The sequence below is a fragment of the Puntigrus tetrazona genome, chromosome 21 (assembly GCF_018831695.1).
Source record: "Puntigrus tetrazona isolate hp1 chromosome 21, ASM1883169v1, whole genome shotgun sequence".
Taxonomy (NCBI): Eukaryota; Metazoa; Chordata; class Actinopteri; order Cypriniformes; family Cyprinidae; genus Puntigrus; species Puntigrus tetrazona.
The window spans coordinates 3857906-3878882 of NC_056719.1; the positions used below are offsets into that span (position 1 = coordinate 3857906).

The 20977-nt window shown below is 37.0% G+C and overlaps 1 protein-coding gene across 6 annotated transcripts in view; it reads left to right on the forward strand.

Annotated features, from left to right (window-relative positions):
* Positions 1 to 20977, forward strand: part of rxraa (retinoid X receptor, alpha a) — a 131949-nt gene that overhangs the window by 71147 nt on the left and 39825 nt on the right. For 3 of the 6 annotated variants that reach the window (XM_043221650.1, XM_043221652.1, XM_043221651.1), the window contains exon 3: positions 18006 to 18074. The exons of the other annotated variants lie outside the window; for them this stretch is intronic. In XM_043221650.1, the coding sequence (XP_043077585.1) occupies positions 18006 to 18074 (69 nt within the window). The remainder of the gene's footprint in view (positions 1 to 18005; positions 18075 to 20977) is intronic. 6 annotated transcript variants of the gene reach the window in all.

The following is a 20977-nucleotide window of genomic DNA, read 5'->3' on the forward strand; positions in this document are numbered from 1 at the left end:
TACATGGTAGGCACAAATATTATGTACACAAACTTTGTGATTATTCGTTTGACAGCACTAAATAGATATTCTGTAATAAATACAATAAATTGTACGGTTTAATATTGCTTCAATTTAAATCAATTTAATTAATTATGAATTGTTTAAATATTATCATTTGTTTTATTATACGCTAGGTAACACTTTCTATGAATTCTGTATTTATAATACATTATAAGAGTCTTCTTAAGGCATTATAACAATTGCATAATATATTTATAAAAACCTGTAACTGTGCTATAACATTTTATGAATTGTCATAAAACAATTACAATACATTATATTATTTACGTATTTGTGACTTAAGAGTACGATCACTTATAACACACAATAAACACCATGTTAAATCTACTTATTTATAATACACTTTGTCATATATTCTTGATGTTATTTCAGTGTTTCTTATGAGGCTAATATTAAGGCTAATGTGAGCTAGCTAATACTTTCAACTGAAAAATATGCATAGTATTATTAGACATAGGTGCTGTAGGGATAGGTAGAATGTTCTTGCAAAGTATCCCATACTCAATATGTATGTCTAAGGTACCATTTAAAAAGTGTTAGCATATATTTAGCAGATACACTGCTAATACTTTAATGAAGGCTAGTTGACATGAGGTACTTAACAACTGTCTAAAAGGTACCATCAGATTAATGGTATTATATATATATATATATATATATATATATATATATATATATATATATATATATATATATATATATATATATATATATATATATATATATATATATAAAAAGTTCAGAGATCATATTACGTATTCACCTGATCTGATATCTGATCTTACGGCTCTTTCTATGTAATTGTGTTCTGTGGATAAATAAAAAGCAAAAGCTATTATAGACTGGCTTAGACCATCAATACTAATAAAGTTTTACCTCAGATGACCGCAGGACATACTACTTAACACACAACATGGACTAAAAGAGCAAAGACTATTTGGATTCGTTAGCTGTCTTTCTTTTATTTATTTTTTTAAGGTGTCTCATTTATACAGGGATCTGTGGTGTGAGCGCATTATCAACTTGATTCAGCATCTCTAAAGGTGAGCCTCGCAGACATTTGATGACGTGGCAGCTGATCAGAGCTAGATAGACCGTAAGAGTGTGACTAGTGTTAAACAAAAGTGCAAGTGACAGAAGTTTTCATGAGATAGGGCTAAAACTGAAGGAGGAAGCAAAAGAAATTAAAAAAAAGGAAAGTGTTAGAAACGGAGGAAGTAGCGCTCGCATTGGCACAGTGTGACAGCAGCCGCTCATTGCGTCTGGGTCAGGGGAAAAAAATGGGAGAGACTAAGCTTTTGATAAATCTTTGAGCTCTTAATCTCTCTGTGCCACCATCACAGTGAAATCCTATCTCATTGTCACAGCTGACCGAGGGGGGTGGGTGGGCGACAGTGCCGTGTTTCGCCCGCATCTCTCTACCCTCTGGGATGCGTAGCCTTTTCCTGCTCTCTCAGTATGTTTCGTCTTTAACCGTTATGCCGATCACAGCTTGAGGTCACTTTTGAAGTCAACATGAAATCATAATTAACCCTGCTTATTTATTTGACTTATTTTATTAAAATGAATTTTACAGGTCTTTTTGTAAAAGATTAAATGGTGCAGGAAGTTTCAAAGAAAGCATCTGAAATTCTATTAAAAAAATTTTTTTTTTCTTTATTATTTTATTACTCATTTTAGCAGCTTTCACTTAGAAAACTTCCAGCCACTGCCTGATAGACAAACCCTGTTCAAAACAGTTTTTTTTTCCATGGAATATCCTGTTTCACTATGAAACCGTTCAGACGATGGAGCTAAAATGGTTTGCTTATTAATAATATATTTTTTTAAAAAGATAACGAAAATAACAACAAAGAAAAAAAATAATGATAATTTTTTAATAATAATTTATGAATTTATTCATTTTATTTTCTTTATGCACAAAGTATGCTTGTAGCTTCATGAAATTACGATTGTACCACTGATGTCAAATGGATATTTTTAACAATGTCCTTACAACTTTCTGGACCTTGAACATGTCAGTTGTGTTGCTGTCTATGCCGGCTCAGAACATTCTCGTATTTCATCAAAAATATTTTAATTTATGTTTCGAAGAGTTTGGAATGAGTAATTATGTAATGACAGAATTTTTCTTTTTGGATGAGCTATCCCTTTAATGGGCACAAAAAGGTTCCTCTAAACATGAGTAATGTTTAAACCAGATGATATTTCTCTTTTGTTATGTTTTTCATCTTGACTCCAGAATGTGAACTTCAGTGAGTTAAATGAAAAGGCTGACATTCTTGAAAACACTATATGAAGTTTTGTAGAAGCCTTGTTGGCTTTCCCTCCCTAAGTTTAGATTTGTTTATAGTTCAGTTGACCGCTGGAAATGGAGTGAGATTACGTGGTCTTTCCAACCGCAGTAAAATATTACAAATAAATACACTGTATTATTTGTTTGCACCAAGCATTGTTTTAGGATCACACTTAGGGTGACATATAAAAACAATTGAAAATTTGATATATTGCGGCGTCAGAACCTTTTTTTTTTTTTTTCCCAGCTTGTGCAATGAGATATTGTTGCATATTTAGAGTCTTACAACAGTAAGACATTCATTGAGGCCCTTCCAAAGGAACAGGCTAATCTGGGTGATTTATTTATTGATCCTGGTTTTCTTCCGGACGATTGCGTGCGGATGTCCGCACATAAATTACAGCTTCTCACTTATCTGTGACTGAAAGATCCAGACCCTTCATAGTGCAGTACACTGGCTGTTTGTGCGCGATTTGCTTGTTTATATGTGCGTATGTTTATGGAAGACGTGCTCCAAGTGTTGTTTGGATGGATGCCTCCACTGAAGTCATCTGATTCCAATATGCATGAGCCCCATCCTGCCAGGGACAACAGGATGCTCTGGATCAGACACACATAGGTTCACTGTGCATGCTGATTTTACAAACATAAAGTACTGATGTTCTTTAGTCCTGATATTTCATGCTCCTTTGGGATGGATGGGGAAAAAGTCAAAGGTCTTTGGGAATCGTATGCAGAAATTGTTTAGCTTGGGCAAATTATGCACTCCTTTTATTTTGAGTGATTTTGACCCAGTAACACATGAAGTCTGAATTTTTCTAAACTAAATATAATCAAACATATTCCTGACGTTTTTAGCAGACTTTATACCAGTATCACATGATCCTTTAGAAATCTTTCTAATATGCAGATTTATTATTAACAGTTTTGTGGAAACTAATAATTATTTTTTTAAAGGTAAAAAAAAAAGGTATTTCAAGGTATACATAGTGTACCTTGTTGTGCTAAAATAGCTAAATAGATAATCTAAATAAACTAAATATAAAATTACAATAAATGAACCTGTATATATAGATTGATACACGTAAATATATACATAAATGACAAAAAAACAACATAAATGCTAAAACTAAAGAAAATATTACAATTTAAAACATTTAAAATAATGTTAAAACTATAATCAACAATATTAAAGTAGCACAGGTTTAAACAACTAAATCCTTTCGCTTGCAACAGTGCATGTATCACGTTTTGCCATATGTCTGTGGATCGTCTGTTTGTTAACTGGACCGTGCCTTAGGCTTAGCAGTTGTCGTAAAGCTCAGGTGTCCTTTGGAAAGAGCATGGTCAGTTAGCTCCATCCACAAGGGCTCAAGGAAGACGATTTCCCTTAGGCTGGCCGCTAAGAGCTTGAGAGGGCAGGGGGGCTTGTATGGGAGGTCGTGGATGGGGTTCTGTCTGTATTTTGACGCTAAAACGATTAGACACACTTGGCATTATACCCAGTGCTACGGCAGAGGGGGGCACAGGCAACTGGAGCGATTGTTTGATCCGAATGGCGCAGAAGCTGATCTCATGAAGGGCAAGGTCAACGTTCAAACACCCGCCATCCTCGCCAACTTTTAAGGGGAAAGAGGGCAAGAGGTCACTGCAAGAAAGATTGCGACCTTACAATGTCATACAGTTAGCAGCAGGATCGGGCAAGTGTGCTAATTCGCTGCAAAGCATGCTGGGATATAGTCAGAATGGCATGAAGGTGTTACTTGTTGGCCATGTTTGCACTGAAAGTGAATGTTTGGTGCTTCTACAGCTAATGGAAATGTCTTGTTTTGGTGCGCCGCTGTTCAGGGACACACAGCTGTGACTTTTGGGGGGAAAAGACTTTGTTGTTATTTTCTGAAAGACTTTGTCAATGATATTTTCAGTTTTTGTTTGCACTGATAGATATTTCCTAGAGATTTTTGTTGTTAAATTGTACTCATGTAATTTAACATCATCCATTCGTTTTGTGGATTTGGGTATGCTAGGGGCTGTTCTGGAGGAATTCTTGCAGAAAGTTGACCTTTTACCGCACACTAACACACACGCAGGCTGCTGTGCGAATGGGAGGGAGAGATCAGAGCATGTGTGACCGAGCGAAACAAACGCCACAGGGGCATCATGTCCACAAGTCCATTACAGCCTGTGACATTGAGCTAATTGACTGATGTGACCATGTAATAACGCATATATGAAACTAAAAATCAAATGAGATGCCATCAGGAATGACAGAAGCATGTTACATCTGTTGTGAGGGGACGGGGAAACACACTCTCTAGATTTTTACATATTTTTGATACTATCATTTGTGGTTGAGTGGTTTATATTAAATGCATTTCAATAATCGTATTTTGTAGTAAGCACACTTTCATTTTTAATGAGTTAGTGATGGGAAGTCTGATGAATCGTTTTCGTTTTGAGCAGTAGTTTCACAGAACTATTTCAAAAGAATTTCATGCGTTTCAGATAAATTAGTTTGTCATGATTAAGCTCAGCACAACAAAGTCATTTGGAACCGAAATATAATTTGCATTTACATGTAATAGATACTAAAATTAATTTACTTTTCTTTTTTTTTTTTTTTTTTTTTACACCTGTAGGCTGGAAAAGTTAATGAATCATGACAAAGATTCATTACTAAGATGTGATTCAAAAGAATTATTATTTCATGAATGAGACATTGATGACTTAAATTTGACTTCCAAATTAAAAGAAAGAAATAATAGTTTTGTTTTTAAATCTTTAAAGATATTTTTGCATTGAGATGGGGTTTTTTTTTTGGTTCCTAAAATCATTTTTACGTAAAAAATTCTATGTGTGTGTGTGTGTGTGTGTGTGTGTGTGTGTGTGTGTGTGTGTGTGTGTGTGTGTGTGTGTGTGTGTGTGTGTGTGTGTGTGTGTGTGTGTGTGTGTGTGTGTGTGTGTGATTGAGAATTTTAAGAATATATATATATATATATATATATATATATATATATATATATATATATATATATATATATATATATATATATATATAATTCTTAAAATGGTGCACCTGTTTAAGCAGCCGAAATCCTGGCTATTCTTAAGTAATTACTTTTTCTTTTTTTAAGGCCTACAAGGAGGAATTGTGGGTAACTGGTGCATAACTCATTCATAGAAAGGTGCTTTTATGTTTTCTCTCATTTTATGTCCAGCTGAGCTAGTCATCTCTCTCTCTCATTTACTCCTCTGGTTTCTTCTCCAACTACTCTTCAGAAGAAGATTCCGATGCCAGGAAAGAGTTAACCATGTGTACGTGACTATAGCGAAGTCTGTTTTAATGCTTATGAAAGCTGCCTGACTGTCTCCGAACACTGCGTCCCTATCTCCTAAAGCTCTTCAAGCTAAGATGTCCGAATGCAGAGGAAACAATCAGGATTTAAAGCAGAGATTAGTGTAAAGAGACACCTACGCAACGCTTTCCCTTTTTCTGGATTACACTCCTTCATGTATATTTGTGTGTACACGCAGCCTTGATCGTGTCTTTAATCTCCATCCGAGAGTGGACAACTGTTACTCCAGCTGTGCCAACAATGTTTCTACAGTTTTACAGAGTGTCGTCCCGCATCTGATTACAGTACAGCCCTCTGGGCCGTTGTGGCCTCAGCATCATGGGTATTCAATCTCTCCGCCGATGTAGATTATCAGTGTTCACACAGCTCCTGCTCTTCCAATAATACCACCCGATCAGAAATGGCAAATAAAGCAGCTGTTTGTAACCCAAGCCGCTAATGTGCGCACACCGCTGTTTATTAACGCCTCTCTCGCCATCTGTCCTATTATACTGCGATATGCAGCAGACACGTGTGTGTGTGTGTGTGTGGAAGATCAGCATGATTACACAATAGCAAAAAACCATGCGGCTGGCTTTATAAAGCCCTAATTCACCCGACACTCTCACTCTCTCACAGCTCAATTATTCAAAACCCTGGCACTCATATGATCTGGTAAGGGATGCCAACCGTCGGGGCTTAGGCACTTTCTAATTCACAGCAGATCAATAACAGATTCACATCTGGATTGGACGCCTGGCTAGTCATCATCTGCTATAAAACGTAAAAATGCACACTATGTTCATACTCTGCGCAATCTCAGGTAAATCTTTGCCCACCAGCAGGAGCAAGGCTTTTGCCCATCCATCTGCGGTGGTTGAAGGTCTGTCAGGTTGCGAGTACTCTCGGTGTGTTTATGCCGAGAGGAATAACTGAGTTATGGGACTTTTTTGTGTTTGTGAGAGTCAATTTCTCTTTCGTTCCTGTCAGTGTTGCTTATCTGTGGTGGACAGGTTTCAAACGTCACAACTAGAAGAATTTTCCATTTTTAACAGGTGATAAAATGAAGGAGAATTCACAAAGGAATGACTGTGTCCTCAAGGTTGCAATGATCGTTGACATGCAGACGGTGTCCTTTTGTTTCTTCTGCTTGTAATCTGTCATAGTCATTCTTAGTACTTCCACATATGATTCAATTGAAGATTACCACTTTAAAATTGAAAACCTTCTCTTTTCTGGTCAGATCCTGATCGTCTTTCAGCCTGCATAAAAAACTTGTACAAAATAATGTCACCTGTCAGAGGTAAAGTGGTGCATCAGAGCGAAATAAACCCAGTGTAATCTGCGACACGCAAGTAACCAGATTACATGCTTTCAGCTAATTGTGGGTCAGAGTTGCAAACAACGTGTCGTCTCCTGATTGAATTGATAAGGCTGAACTCGTAAATTATAGATCATGGAACGTTTTCACCCACCATTGCACCTTTTTTCCCCCAGTTACAGAACTGTGTCCTGTTGGAACATCCATTGTAAACCGGTAACAGCTATGCTGGTTTCTTAACTGATTTAAGATGGCTATAAGATGGTTAGAAATTGTTATAAGAGGTTATTAGCTGGTGCTGGTAGATCATCTTAAGCTAGTAGCAGACTCTTCACCAACAGTCAACTTTTTTTTTTGCTGGTAATTATTAGCTATTATTATTAATTGTTGTATGTTTTTTCGCAAGACGGTTATTAGCTGGGTCAAACTGGTCATTGTTTGGTTTAAGATGATAATTATCTGGTCCGTGATGGTTATAAGATGGTCATCAGTTGTTGCAAGCTGGTAGGTAATCGTAAACTAGGAAAAAAAACTAGCTACCAGCAGCACAAAAGGTGGGTTTTGGACTGTGGTGGCTGGATGATTGTTATGAGATTGGTCCTAATGTGTTTTTTTTTTTTTTAACTGTTCAAGATGATAATTAATTGATTCAGAATGGTTTTTACCTGGTTCAAGCTGGTCATTTGCTGGTGAAAGCTGGTCTAAGGTTATTTAGTCAGTGCAAGCTGATTGACCATCTTAGACTAAACATCTGTAGGTCTAAGCTGATTTATGCAACATGATGATGGGTGGTTGACCAGATTTGATCTGATAACTAGTGTAAAAGAACAAATGACCTGCCTACTAGCAGTTTCTAGCAGGCTGGTGAGTATTTAGGGGTGTTAGTTAAAGCTGGCATGCGAACATGGACCGTTTTAGTACCTGGAATGACAAACACCTCAGAGCAAAAGAGGATTTTGAAGATTTCACTTCTCTGCTCAGTGTTCTGTTTTGAATTAAATCTCGCTAAACAACAACAACGACATCTGCAGTTTTAATGCTAAATGAAATCTGTGTTTTATGTGCAGAGACTTGAAAGTGGTCACAAATGTGTTTTACAACTCCCCTCAGACTGAACTGTATTTGTAAAAAAACTAATACACCTGAACATAGTTCGTTTTCCTAAGCTCTGTTGCCTTTTTGTGGACATCCAGTCTCTCTATTTAACTTAACAAGGCTTTTGAGCAAGAGTTTATATAAACTGTCTGTGTGTGTGTGTGCATGTGTTAAAGACTGAAGGAACGAGAATGCTGTCAAGATCTGTGTATGAACGAGTGTTCTCATAAAACCTGCATCTATAAGTGTGTGTGTGTGTGTGTGTGTGTGTGTGTGTGCATATCCCTCTGCGCTTCTCTCCAGGAAGAGAGCCTAGAGACTTCCTGTTTGTGCTAAGAGCGAAAGGAAGAGCCAGAGAAGTTTAAGCAGACACAAATGTGATAAAAAGACACCCACATGCATGCACAACTTCATTATGTGCAATATTAACACACAAAAGGATATTCTGTTTACTGGTGTTCCACTTAAGCGGGACAATCTACATACTTTTATGTTTGAATGTGATTTACTTCTTAAAATTGTAGCAGGCAGAGTTCTTTTTTCTCATCATATTTTTAACAGTGTATTTTAGATAAAATTGCTTTACTGTTCTTATGATGCATCTTTCTTAGAAATGTTTATTTCATCAACAATAATGGAAATGAGATTGTGTTTTTTGTGAGTAACTTCAACTTCAACAAAAAAAATATATCTTTAATGTTGTGTGTTTGTGTAAGCACACTAATATTCCCCAAACACAAACAGAGCTCAAATAGCTTATTTGAAATAAAAATGTTCGCATCTTTGCGATGCGTATTTTCTTCATTTGGAGATTCTTCTCAACGATAATAAAGGTAGCAAAAACAAATCATGACGATAATTAGTTTTTGTCTGTAATTTAAATAAACAATTTTGTTGGAATGTATCATAAGTCCCAAATACAAACAAAGCAATTATTTCCAGTAAACTTTTTCAAAGTTTTGTTTTATTTTTTATTTTGACATCAATAAAGACATTGTGTTGTCTGTGAATAATTTAAACATCTCAAACAGTTATTTTAGTAAAATGTATGCATCTCTGATGTCTTTTCATCCTCAAAGCGAGCCGCAGAATGATTATAATTAAATGTTTTTTGTCCATAATTTAAAAAAAAACATTTTCATCAGTGATGTTGTTGAGATTAACACTGATTGAGTCCTGTATACACACTCCTGCTTCAAACACGAACAAACCTATATTTTGCCAACAAATGCATAAAAATGCTTTCATTTCCCCAGATAATCGCTTCAGTCATTGGGCCTGTTTACAGTCAAACTAATATTCGTTCTTAGCCATTTTCACATCTGTTTCCAAATACATGTGAATACAGCAAGCCATTAAACGTTCACTTTTCTTCTGTACCACAAAGGAGCTCTGCAGGCTGTCATTTATCAGGACCCTGGGCTCTTTGTTGTAATTGACATGTAATCCGTCGGGCCTTTTCTGCAGAACAGATGTCACAATTGTTGGTGCCGTTGCTCATTGCTTGGAGGGAGTGTTGGCGGAAAAAGCAAAAGTGGTTTAAAGCCTATCCCTTCGTACATTTCCAATCACAGGCATACAGCAACTGAGGCTATACAGATAACAGACAGATAGCGCACTTCATCGCAGACGCTGAGTTGCTCTGGACCACTGAGTCAATAGAGATGCTTCGGGCTTTTTGATCTCCTCCTTTTGTTGATAGAATGAGTGCAGATCGGTTCGAAAGACATTAACCTTTGCCTTGTGGGTAATTCCCATTTATCTTGCTTCATTGTGCAGTTGATTGGCTGAACACGCAGTAGTAATGGGGACGGAGGAGAGGAGACACTGACTCACGATCTCCAAGAAGGCAGCCAAACACCAGCTGATCTTTCTGTTGTCAAGCCTTCATCGTTTCATTGCTCTTGGCTGATGTGTTTCTATTTAAAGGGTGCAGTTGTGAGTCCCAAATTATTTTTAAGCGCACTTCTAGGTTGTTTGGTTACTGGCCCAGATCTAATATATTTTGGTCCTTAGATATCACTTTCATTCTTTCAGTGCAATTCTGTGAGATTATTTTATCGTCCATTAAGGGAAAATTGGTAGTCTGATCGCTTGTAGTTGATTTTGTTCTTATTTAAGCCTACGAACGGTTTACTTACAGTTGTCGCTGCGCATTAAACCGAGAGAAAGTGTTTTAGCATTAAAATATGACACTTCATCTTTAAAGGCCGGTTTTTCGATCATTCTTTAATGGCTTTTTTTTTTTTTTTAGTGACAGGTGGTTTAGTTTCCTCGCAACACTGAGAGATGTTTATTTTGTGTTCTGCGAGGCACTTTTTCCCTTCACCTGCTTTTAATACTGTCAATTAAAAATGATTTGTGAGACTCAAGTCCCCATGACAGCGCTCTGGATCAACAAATTATTTTCACTTAGACAAGTAATCCATCAAGTTAAATAGGACGCATTACCGATTTAAGATTCCGCTGTCAGTGCACATATCCGTGTATTTGTGCACCATGTACTTAAGCTCGTTTGTCAGAGCTGTCAATTGAATTCAGTGTGCCAAGGATAAATAGTTTAAATGCACAATGTCTTCTGCCTAATACTAGAAAAATAATATATCATAATGTAATATTAATGTAAATATATTATAAAAACAAATTAATGTACTACTTAATACTATAAGATTCTAATATTTTATCCAAAATGTGTATATAATGTAATCTAATGTAATAATATAATGTATTGATGTCTATTTGCTAATTTGTGTAGCATTTATAAAACATTGTTATTAATATACTTCAAAAATGTTTCGTAATAAAATTGTTTTTCCCTAATACTACACAAATCTGCTAATATTTTCTAATATAATCTGAAATGTAATAAAAAATGTTAATGTAGTATGTCTATTTAGTTAATTAGTTCTAAAATTTCTATGGCATTAATTTAATTCTAATATGTGTGTTTGCTGGTTTTTGTGGTTTATGAGGACACATACATGGGTACGACAGAGGTATTCAAATTTGAAGTTGGTTTATGAGAACACTGCCGATGTCCCTACAAGTCAAATAGCTTAAAAAAAACATACTAAACAGTGTTTTTTTTTTTTATTGTTTATTTTTAAGATTTAGGAGTAGGGTAGAATATAACATATAGTTTTTACAGTATAAAAACCATTACACCTATGGTGTATGCGTGTAACTGTTCTGGAAAGCAACATCAGTGATATTTCCTTGGATCATCGGGTATTTCAACATAATACACCTTCACCCAGGTGACCCGGCCAGAGGTGATCAAGTGACCAGCCTTAGGCCACGGATCACCCCTTTTTATCACAAAATAAATTAATAATAAATAAATGTATTTATGTGTGTAACTTTAATATCTATTATTAAGTAAATATAAATATTTTAATATTATGCATCATTAATATTATCTACATTTTACTTAATTTCAGGAGCTGTATACAGGGAAATAATTTTGTCGCTAATGATGACATTTCCCCCTCTAAGGTCTCGCTGCTTGGCCCCGTCAACACAGAGGTCTCCTGCTGCATGCCTGACTGAATGACTCAGTGTTGAGCCCTCTCAACCCTCCTGAGACATCAGATGAGGGTCGCTGAGGGGCCGTGACCCTTAAACCTCAGTCGCTCTGTTAGCCTCTGTCAGCATGAAGTCATACACTCCTCGCTGTTTGGAAAAGCTATGACCTGGGTCTCACAACTTAACACCTTGGCTGTCTCATTTTCTTTTCTAAGGTGGAAAGAGCAGGAAAAGAAGGTAGAAGAGAGGTGAAGGGGGCTTGGGAGGAGACTCTGATAGTCTACCGAGGATTGTGGGAACTCGGCGATAAAGGCTGAAGCTTAATCCTGCGTAAAGCTGATGTGTGTGTGTGACTGCAGTGCTCACACAAACCTTTGGCGATCATTAGGAATAAGTTTCGTGCCCGAGTTTGTTTCCTTTCAGGTTATTTCTGAATAGTTTTGGTTGTTGTTTTTGTACATTTCTAAATCGTAGTCATTTAGTCATTTTTAGCATTCATTTGCTTTTGAACTGTGTGTGGTCTGAGGTATTCTGAGCGTTGTTGTCACTAAACACTCCCGATGAAGGCCTGCATCTGTTTGTGTGTGTGTGTGTGTGTGTGTGTGTGTGTGTGTGTGCGCAAGCTTTTTTTTTTTTTCTCTTTTTGTGCCAAGCCTTTACTGGAATTTGGAGCAGGAGCTGATCTTGTTTTGCTGCTTTATGAGTCTGAGTGGATGTCTGTAATTGAGGTTATGGGTGATTAAACTCTCTGTGCCCCACACAAACCTCTAACCAGCCATCAGTCAGTGTCACCCGCCATGCTCTGTGCTCAGCCTGGGTCTGACTGACTCACCCCTGGCCCCCCTTCCGCATTGGATGCTTTGTAGAGTCAGATTGGCTTAAAATCGAAACAGTTTAGTGTTACATGACCTTATGTGTTTATATAGTCTGTTTGAGGTGTTTGCCTTCTCTGTGCATTTGTTAAAAAAAACAATATTCAATTGGCATTTAAACAGTGCTTATTAGAATGTATAAGAGTTACATGTATGTATATATTTAAAATACAATTTATATGTCAATGTGTGTAATTAAAATATGCAATGTTTTGGTAATATTTTTATTTTAAGCACTTAAAATCAAATGGGCTTTTATTTATTTATTTTTTTAATCTAATGAGTTTTTAATTAATACTAATACATTTTATTAAATGGTAATTAATTGTAAACATTATGTAGCACTTGAATTCAAATCAAGACTCAAAACAATGCACACACACATGCATACATGTAATTTAACATTTAATTTATAAAGTAGTTAAAAAAAAGCATACTTTATACATGCATATAGTTCATTTTCTATACTTGGATATGTCTAAATAAGTGTGCATTTTTTTTTTTATAAAGATCATTTGATCATATTTTTTTTTATGCTTATCTACTTGATATTTATTTCTCTCTGTCTCTCTCTCCCTCTCTCTCTATCTCTCCGTGTGTGAATTTCCAATGTTTTATACTGCTTGTATATTTGAGTATTTGAACTCATAAGTGTTACTCTAAGCATATATAATAATAATATAAGCGTGCATAATGTATGTATAGTGTGCATGAAATTGGTTTTGTTTTCTCTAGCGTTTTTTGTTTTGTTTTGTTTTGTTTTTTTGCATGTGCATGCGTATAGTATTTTTGGTATTTCGTTTGCCAGAGGCATGATGATGTTTGCTGGACTAATTGGCATGTTAATGCAGACGCTGTGGGTGGGAAGGGATATGCTGGAAGCTAATGTGTCTTATCAGGACAGGCGGTGAGTGACCGCGTGGGGAGACCTGTCCTCCTCGGCTCCACAACCTCAGCTGCGTCTGCAAGGCCTGGGATTTATACACACACGTGTCTGTGCATACATGCCTGTTTGTGTAGGGGCGGAGGGGGGTCTCTGTGCTTCGATAAGAGTTTGTTTATGATGTGTCGGTTGGAGTGTAGCTGTCTTCATTAGCCTTGTTTGAGGGAGAGGGGTGAGTTCATTGAGTCTGGAAATAGTGTCACATCAGGTCAGCTGTGCTATATCATTTCTGCTTATACTTTTTGTATATTGTTTGTGTGGGTACTAAAATTAGCGACCTGGGTGGTTGGGTTAAGGTGTGTGTGTGTGTGTGTGTGTGTGTGTGTACTAGTTTCATAGCCAAGGCTTAAGCCTAGTCCCAGACTAAAGTGTAAGTCTGAACTGTTTTAACTGGAAATAAAAGTAATTGAATTAACCTAATTCAATTATTTCCTAGTCCTAATTTAGCCTTAGCCCTGTCTGTGAAACCAGGCCTATATGTAATTATAATATAAAAAAAATAAATAAATAATAAAAAGAAGAAAAAATATATATATATATATATATATATATATATATATATATATATATATATATATATATATATATATATATATATATTAATTATTAAAAACTTTGGTAAATCATGCTCATGTAAATAATTTGTTTAATGATGTTACCATGTTATTTTATTGAGATTAATTGCAGTGCAAAAAGGAAAATTTTTCTAATTTAGATACATTTATGTAACTAATGTAATGCAACAATTTTTTTAATGCATTTTATTGTTTTTAAACAATACCATGGATTGAACCATACAAGCTGAACTAACCATGTCATGTCAAAAAAAGTCTAATTATATTTTAATTTATTTTTTAAGAAATTTTATTGACTCGGACAAATAGTTATCAGTGTCTACAGAATCTCTTTTATATTTCTTGCATTCATTTACATTTTTTTTTTGTCACTTGTTTTTGTGAATCAAAACAGCCTTTAAAGTGTTTATCTGTAACCATGTGAGCACTTCAAGTGAAAGATTTAGCACAGTGCCAGTGGATTTCCCATCTTTTCTTTTAATGGTATTTTTGGCTCTTGAAAATGGGAGTCGATGTTCTGCCTTTCACATCACAGAAGCGTGTAATTTTCTATATTACAATGTCAAGTCGCTCGTTTCAGCTACAAGAGAAGGCATGTAATGTGAAGTTCATCCTTTTCTTCTGAGTCATATGTCGGAATCGTTCTTTTAATCTGCCGTCTTACTGTAAGCCAGAGCGGTAAAAGCTCTCACAACTTGTGGAAAAACCCTGGCGAAAGCTTCACTTTAATGTCCTTTTCAGCTTCTTTTTGTGTTTTTTGGCCTCTCTCCAGAAAAAATGGAGGGAGAAGGGAGGAACGAAGTCAGCAAAGCCCATGTTTGCCGAGTGCAGGCTGACGGCCCCTCGGTTTTGCTAAGGTCGAGGTGTTTGAAAAGCTTCAGGTGGTCCGATGTTGAGAATTTGTAAAGGTGTGCATTTCTTAGGCCACTCCATTCCTGGCATGAAAGTCTCTCGTCCCACAGCCCAACTGTAGCCAATCAAGGCTCAGGATTTATGGGCATATTCCAGCAAGCCAATGAACAACACCTGCCTGCTCAAGCATTTCCCCAGGTGCCAATCACAACACCTCGTACTGTGGGTTTACATGAGTTAACCAGTTATAAATTGGGCACGGTGGGCCCCGAGGAAGCATGAAATATGAATTCAATCATAAAAACGGTTCAGAAAAGCGAACAGCGCCGCGTTACATCATGAAACGCTAATGTTCCTGTTTGGAAAAACAGCCGTCAATAACACTGAGAAGTCATTGTTCTGTAGAGAGAAATGAAAATGTGACTCATGGAATTCATAAGCGTTTACAAAAAAAAAAAAAAAAAAACTGAAGGACGCCTGGTTTTAAAGTGTGTGCCTGAGAGAAGAAGTGACAAAATCTTCTAGTTGAAATAAAAACAGTTGCTTTAGCCCTGCCGTGGGCCAACAAACGCGCCAACAGTAGGCCGAAATGTGCTTATATATGCAGCTGACTCTTTGTCTCTCATATCTCCTGTCCTTTAGGAATAAAGAGGACATCTGACGTCCCTCTCGGGCAGATGACGAGTGTAATTCACTTCGACAGGTTGAGCTTTTAGGCACATGTACTTCTTTTGACACGGCGCGGACCGGGCTATCCGTTTTCCTGTCTCCACTTGATCAAAAGTGCATTTGGTTTCATGCGTCTCTGTGTGACAAAAGCTGCCGTTTATTGCTCGCACAGTATACGCATTAAAAGGCCCATCCGACTTTTTACAGTAGGGCCGGTTGAACCAACAGAGCCCTCTTTAAAGTCGCCCTGAGGTTGATTAGCCGTAAGAGGGGCAAATCGTTTGAAGTGGTGCTTTTTCGGGGCAGTCTGCCTGGAGTTACGATAACAGCGGTTTGTTTGCGTCCACGGCACGGCTGTGATAGGTGTCAAGAGACAAAGCTAATTGGACATGAAGTGTTTTACAATGGAAAAACGCATAGGAACCAGAGTCAGTATTCACCTCACATCGCTCGGAATAAAAGACTCTTTCTGAACCCAGTTTATCCCGGGCCCCAGGGGACTCCCTCTGATGAGAACTAGAGAGAGACAGAGAGCGAATCCCAGATAGCGAAGTCAAAACACTTTAGTGGTTTTTGCTTTTTTTCCATTTATTTCGAGAAGAAAGGGACGCACAAAAATGACAGTGAGGGTGCTAATTTCTGTGATTTGGTTACTTTTAGAAACCTTTTTCTGAAATTTTGATGCTTGATGGTAGATGTATTAGTCGTTTTAGGTTATCGACCACCAAAAAAAAATAAAAGGTATTAAATTAAGGTAGTCACTTTATACAATTTATACATGTATTACAGACACACACACAACTGCATTTCTATATATAAGAAATTATAGCAGCCATGTCTTTAAATATTACCAATTTTATTTGTAATTGGTGTTATAGGTATATAAAGAAATGTGCAATATAGTGTGAAATAAATAGGATATAAAATAAGATAAAGTTAGAAATGATATCAGCAACACATCTTTGAGTTTTTTTATGAGGTGTACAGCATGTGTACATGTTTGTTTGCTTGGGAGTGGATGTGTTTTTGGGTGGGAATCTCATTATTCATAAAGAACATACTTTCCTCGCTAATGTCGGTCGTTTGTCTTGGAAGTGCAGCCCGCTGGGTTCCATGTTGTTGTTTGTTTGTTTGTCAGACGGGAGGATGGTGGGAGAGGATCGCAACCGCACTTTCCCCACGAGACATATAGCGCACTTCCATATACACACACAAACACGCCGCGCGCACACACACACGCTGCCCCCTCCGGTGCGGCGCACGCATTCCCCTCGGCCCGCAAAGCTTCTTCCTGCCTCACGTAGACGCATAGTTTCCCAGAGCAGACCCCCCCTCCCTGCTCTTACCCCAGGGGTCCGCACAACTTTTCTCCTCTTTTTCCGAGGGGAGGAGGTGGACGGCTGCAGCGGCCCACCCCTGCGGCCTCCGCACTTCTTTTAGCAGCTCGCCAAAACCCAATCACTCCCCATTTGGGTTTCATTACCGGGACCCGAACAGAACTGAGGACAAAAGAACCAATAATCATAAAACGGAAAGAGAAAAAGATTTCAAAGGCTTGTTATGCGCTCAATAAATTCAGGCCTTTCCAGAAAGTGGGAACCGATCCCTTTGTGTTCCTCCGGAGCGAAAACCAAAAACGAATCACGCGTAAACGTATCAGAAGGACATTGCACTTTTATATAGAGCATGATATTATCTTCCCAAAGCGGTCTTGCATGTGCACGGGAGTTTTTCAAAGACATCTGAACAAAACAAACGCCGCAAACGTTTTTACTCACACATTCATGCCACCGAAATGGCCATGAATTAGCAAGACCTGTTTTCTCTATACACTGCAGAACAGAAAGTGAATATGGTTTCTGTCTTGAAATAGCCGCTCGCCCACAACATACAGAGAGAGAGAGAGGAAGTGACAAATTCCACAGCGTACTGCCATTAGCTCAGCAGCCTCGCTTCATGTAATGACCATCAAATTGAATCGCAGGCATCTGATTGGTCGACACCCCTCTCAAATCCAGACTTTTGAAGCAGCAAGTTGCGTATTACACTTTATTGTTCCTTCCGCCGTCGTCTGGTTTTGTTTCCCTTTTTTAATTGCCGCGAGTTTATGTATCCACACGTGCGCTGAAAAGAGCTGGTGTTGTTGCAGCGAGGGCTTCTGGGATGTGTAAAAATCAAGCGCCAGACCGCCAGACTCCCCTCAAGCCCCATAAAGACGACCCACTGCTCCCAGCTAAGGAAACGCTGGAAAACCAAGCCGCCCAGCCCCGGCCGCAGGCCATCTCCGTTAGTTTTTATGGAGTTCTTGTACCTTTTAGTATGGTAATGTCATACTTAAAAAGACATTTAATGTCATTGATTATGTTCACAGAAACCAGAGAAGTGCATGATGGATGTTGTGTATGAAGTTGGGCTTCCACGATTACTCATTTTTGCTCAACTTTTACTCAACTTTTCAGACTTGTTAATACCAAGGACCCCCAAATGTGATGATCCCTTTAGACGGACTCCCTTCCATAAATATAAAGGTATGTATAAAATGAAATTAGTGATTTATTATAAAAGACAACATTTTGTTTTAAAAATGTGTTCATTGCCATTTATATGGATACAGAAGCCAAAATAAGCTTTTATCAGCAAAATGTTATTATTTTTTAAATGCTTCATTGTTTGTTGCACATTTTGATATATATATATATATATATATATATATATATATATATATATATATATATATATATATATATATATATATTATTTGTGTTTAAAAATTTGTAGCATTTTACACTGACATGTTTACATTATTGTCATACTGTATATATTTAATAAACATTTTTGTCTCATCTGTCCACAGGACACATTCTGCTTTGTGCTTGTCAGCATGTAGTTGCAGCATATTCCAGTCTTGCTTTTTTTTTGTGATTATTTTCAACAATGGTGTCCTCTTGCATCATAGTCCATACCGGCTCAAACAACGACGGATTGTCTCGCGTTGGAAGAAACAAATTAAATTAATTTGTAAATATTCTGTCGTCTTAATGCTAATCAAATAGGAAAAGTATCTTCTGAATATCTTCCAGATATCTCCTTAATTTTATGCTCTGAAATGTTTGCCTTATTTAAACTTATATTCAATTGATTTTAATTCAAGTTTATTTGCATAGCGTTTTTAACGAAAAACAAATAGTTGCAAGGCAGCTTTACAGAAAATGTTATTATTTATATTATTTATTTTTCAAATAAAGTATTTCATATAATATAAACATTACCTGAAAAAACTATTACTTGTCTCTGCTAGTTAACATTTCTCATTTTCCTTGTTTAAATTGAAATAATACTAAAATAACAAAATGTAAATCAACTAGAATAAAAATTATTTATAAAATGATCGTATTATGCTTAATATAAGTGAAACAGAGAACGTATATAGAAAATAAGAATCTAGTTCAAAATATTAACCAAAAAATAATATATTAGTAACTCTGACTTTAATAATTTACTTTAGCACATGGTATCAAATGTAAATCAATTTATATGATTTAGTAAACAATATGTTGTCTTTATAATATAATGATAGTATTTTCTCACAGTAAAAAATTAGTTGTTAAATTTTTAGCAGCCTCTTTATATATTAGTAAAAGGGAAGCTAATCAATGCATTTGGTTGTCCTTGATGTCAAAATCTGAACATGCTTAACATTTCAGAGTAACCCAAAGTGTAAAGTTTGACATCATGTATAGTTCCTCTCTGTGTGTGGTTTTGACCGATAATATCATCTGAGTGCATGTCTGCTTTGATTCAATCTCTTCAATTTGCGCAATCTCATGAGCAAGTGGAAGAACTGAGTTAAACCTACATTTCCTGTTTGTCTGTGATGACAAGGAGTCAGATCAACCCGAGAGAGATCTGACCATCAAAGCCAAGGCAGCGCAGATCTCGAATAAATCTCTAATGCCCTTCATTTTAATAAAACCCCTTCCTTTACCTCAGCGGGCCATTCTGTTAGCATTAAAGCCAGCGCCACGGGACCCGCTCTCGTTCGCGCATTATCGCTAATTCATTTGTGGATTTCAAATGAATGCTTTTTGCTAGCGTCTCACGCTGAGACCCCGGCTGCCTGTCTTTTTTGTGCGACATGAGTGTTTTGTGTAGATTTTGCTTCTCCTCCTGCTGTCAGAGAGGAGAGAGATCGCAGAGCCCCTGTGAGGAGTGATGGGAGTCTCGCTCCGGCTCTCCGGGGAAGGATGCCACGGGCAGCAGCACGTAATTACCCTCCCTGTCATGTCCCGCTCCCGCTCTAATCATGTCCTCGACTGTCAGAGCGCTCTCCTGAGGAGATTCCGCTCTTTCTGCGCCGGCCAAGACCGGCACCACTCTGCTGGGTCTTAAATAAGCTCGCACCCTCCTGCTAAACTCATCTGATTACTTTCAGCATTATGCAAGGACTTGAAATGTGTCATAGCTGCGGCACAAAGGTACAAAGGGAAGCAGGTCTCGGGGGGACGGATGGAGCTTTTCTGAGAAAGTCTGAGACGGTTTGAATCAGATCAAGGTTTTGTGTGTCTGAATGTAGTTATTAGTGGTGCTTGCTACCCCTAATGCCAAGTATTAAAGTTTTGTTACACTTGTTTCGTACATGTGCTCACAAATGAGTCATGGGTGATTTGGTTTTTTTAAAAATGTAATATATTTATATATGCACTACTGATCAAACGTTTGGATTTTAGATTTAAGTACAGGAAAACCACAAAAAAAAAAAAGAGAGAGAGAGAGAGAGAGAGAGAGAGAGAGAGAGAGAGAGATTGATTTTTCAAAATATATCCTGTATGTATGCATATGTACATAAATGAACACCGAGTTCACACACATTATGTAATACAAAAACTTTTATTTGGATGCGTTTGAAAGCACAATTTTTTATACATTATATTATTATAAAAATATTTGACACATTACAATCCATAAAAACTATAAGCTTTAAATATAATGTATGTGTTTGAGTTATGTACAGTATACCCTTTTAAATTGCATAATGCATAATGTGTGTTGCAAAGAAACCAATAAAAAAAAAATGCAAGTACCAGCATTCATCATGCTCTCTCTTAACTAAAAAAAAGCCAAATCTTTGTATTTGACAGATTCGGTGCATTGAAAGACTGAATCAGACTATATAAATCACATTATATGGGTAGCATATTAGAAATGCGGTTTTATGATGTGGTCAGGTCTTGGATGGTATCTGTGAAATCAGAATAACATAAACTGTAACAAGTAATGCAGAGCTACAATGTGTCTTGAGGTGCTTTTTTTTTTTTTTTTTTTTTCATTGTGGCCGCATTGTTTTGCAAATGAATTATTGTCTCATTCCCCACCCTCCCAAAATTATTACTTCTAAAGAAAGCAGGGACAGAGCTACATCAAAGTTTCTGAT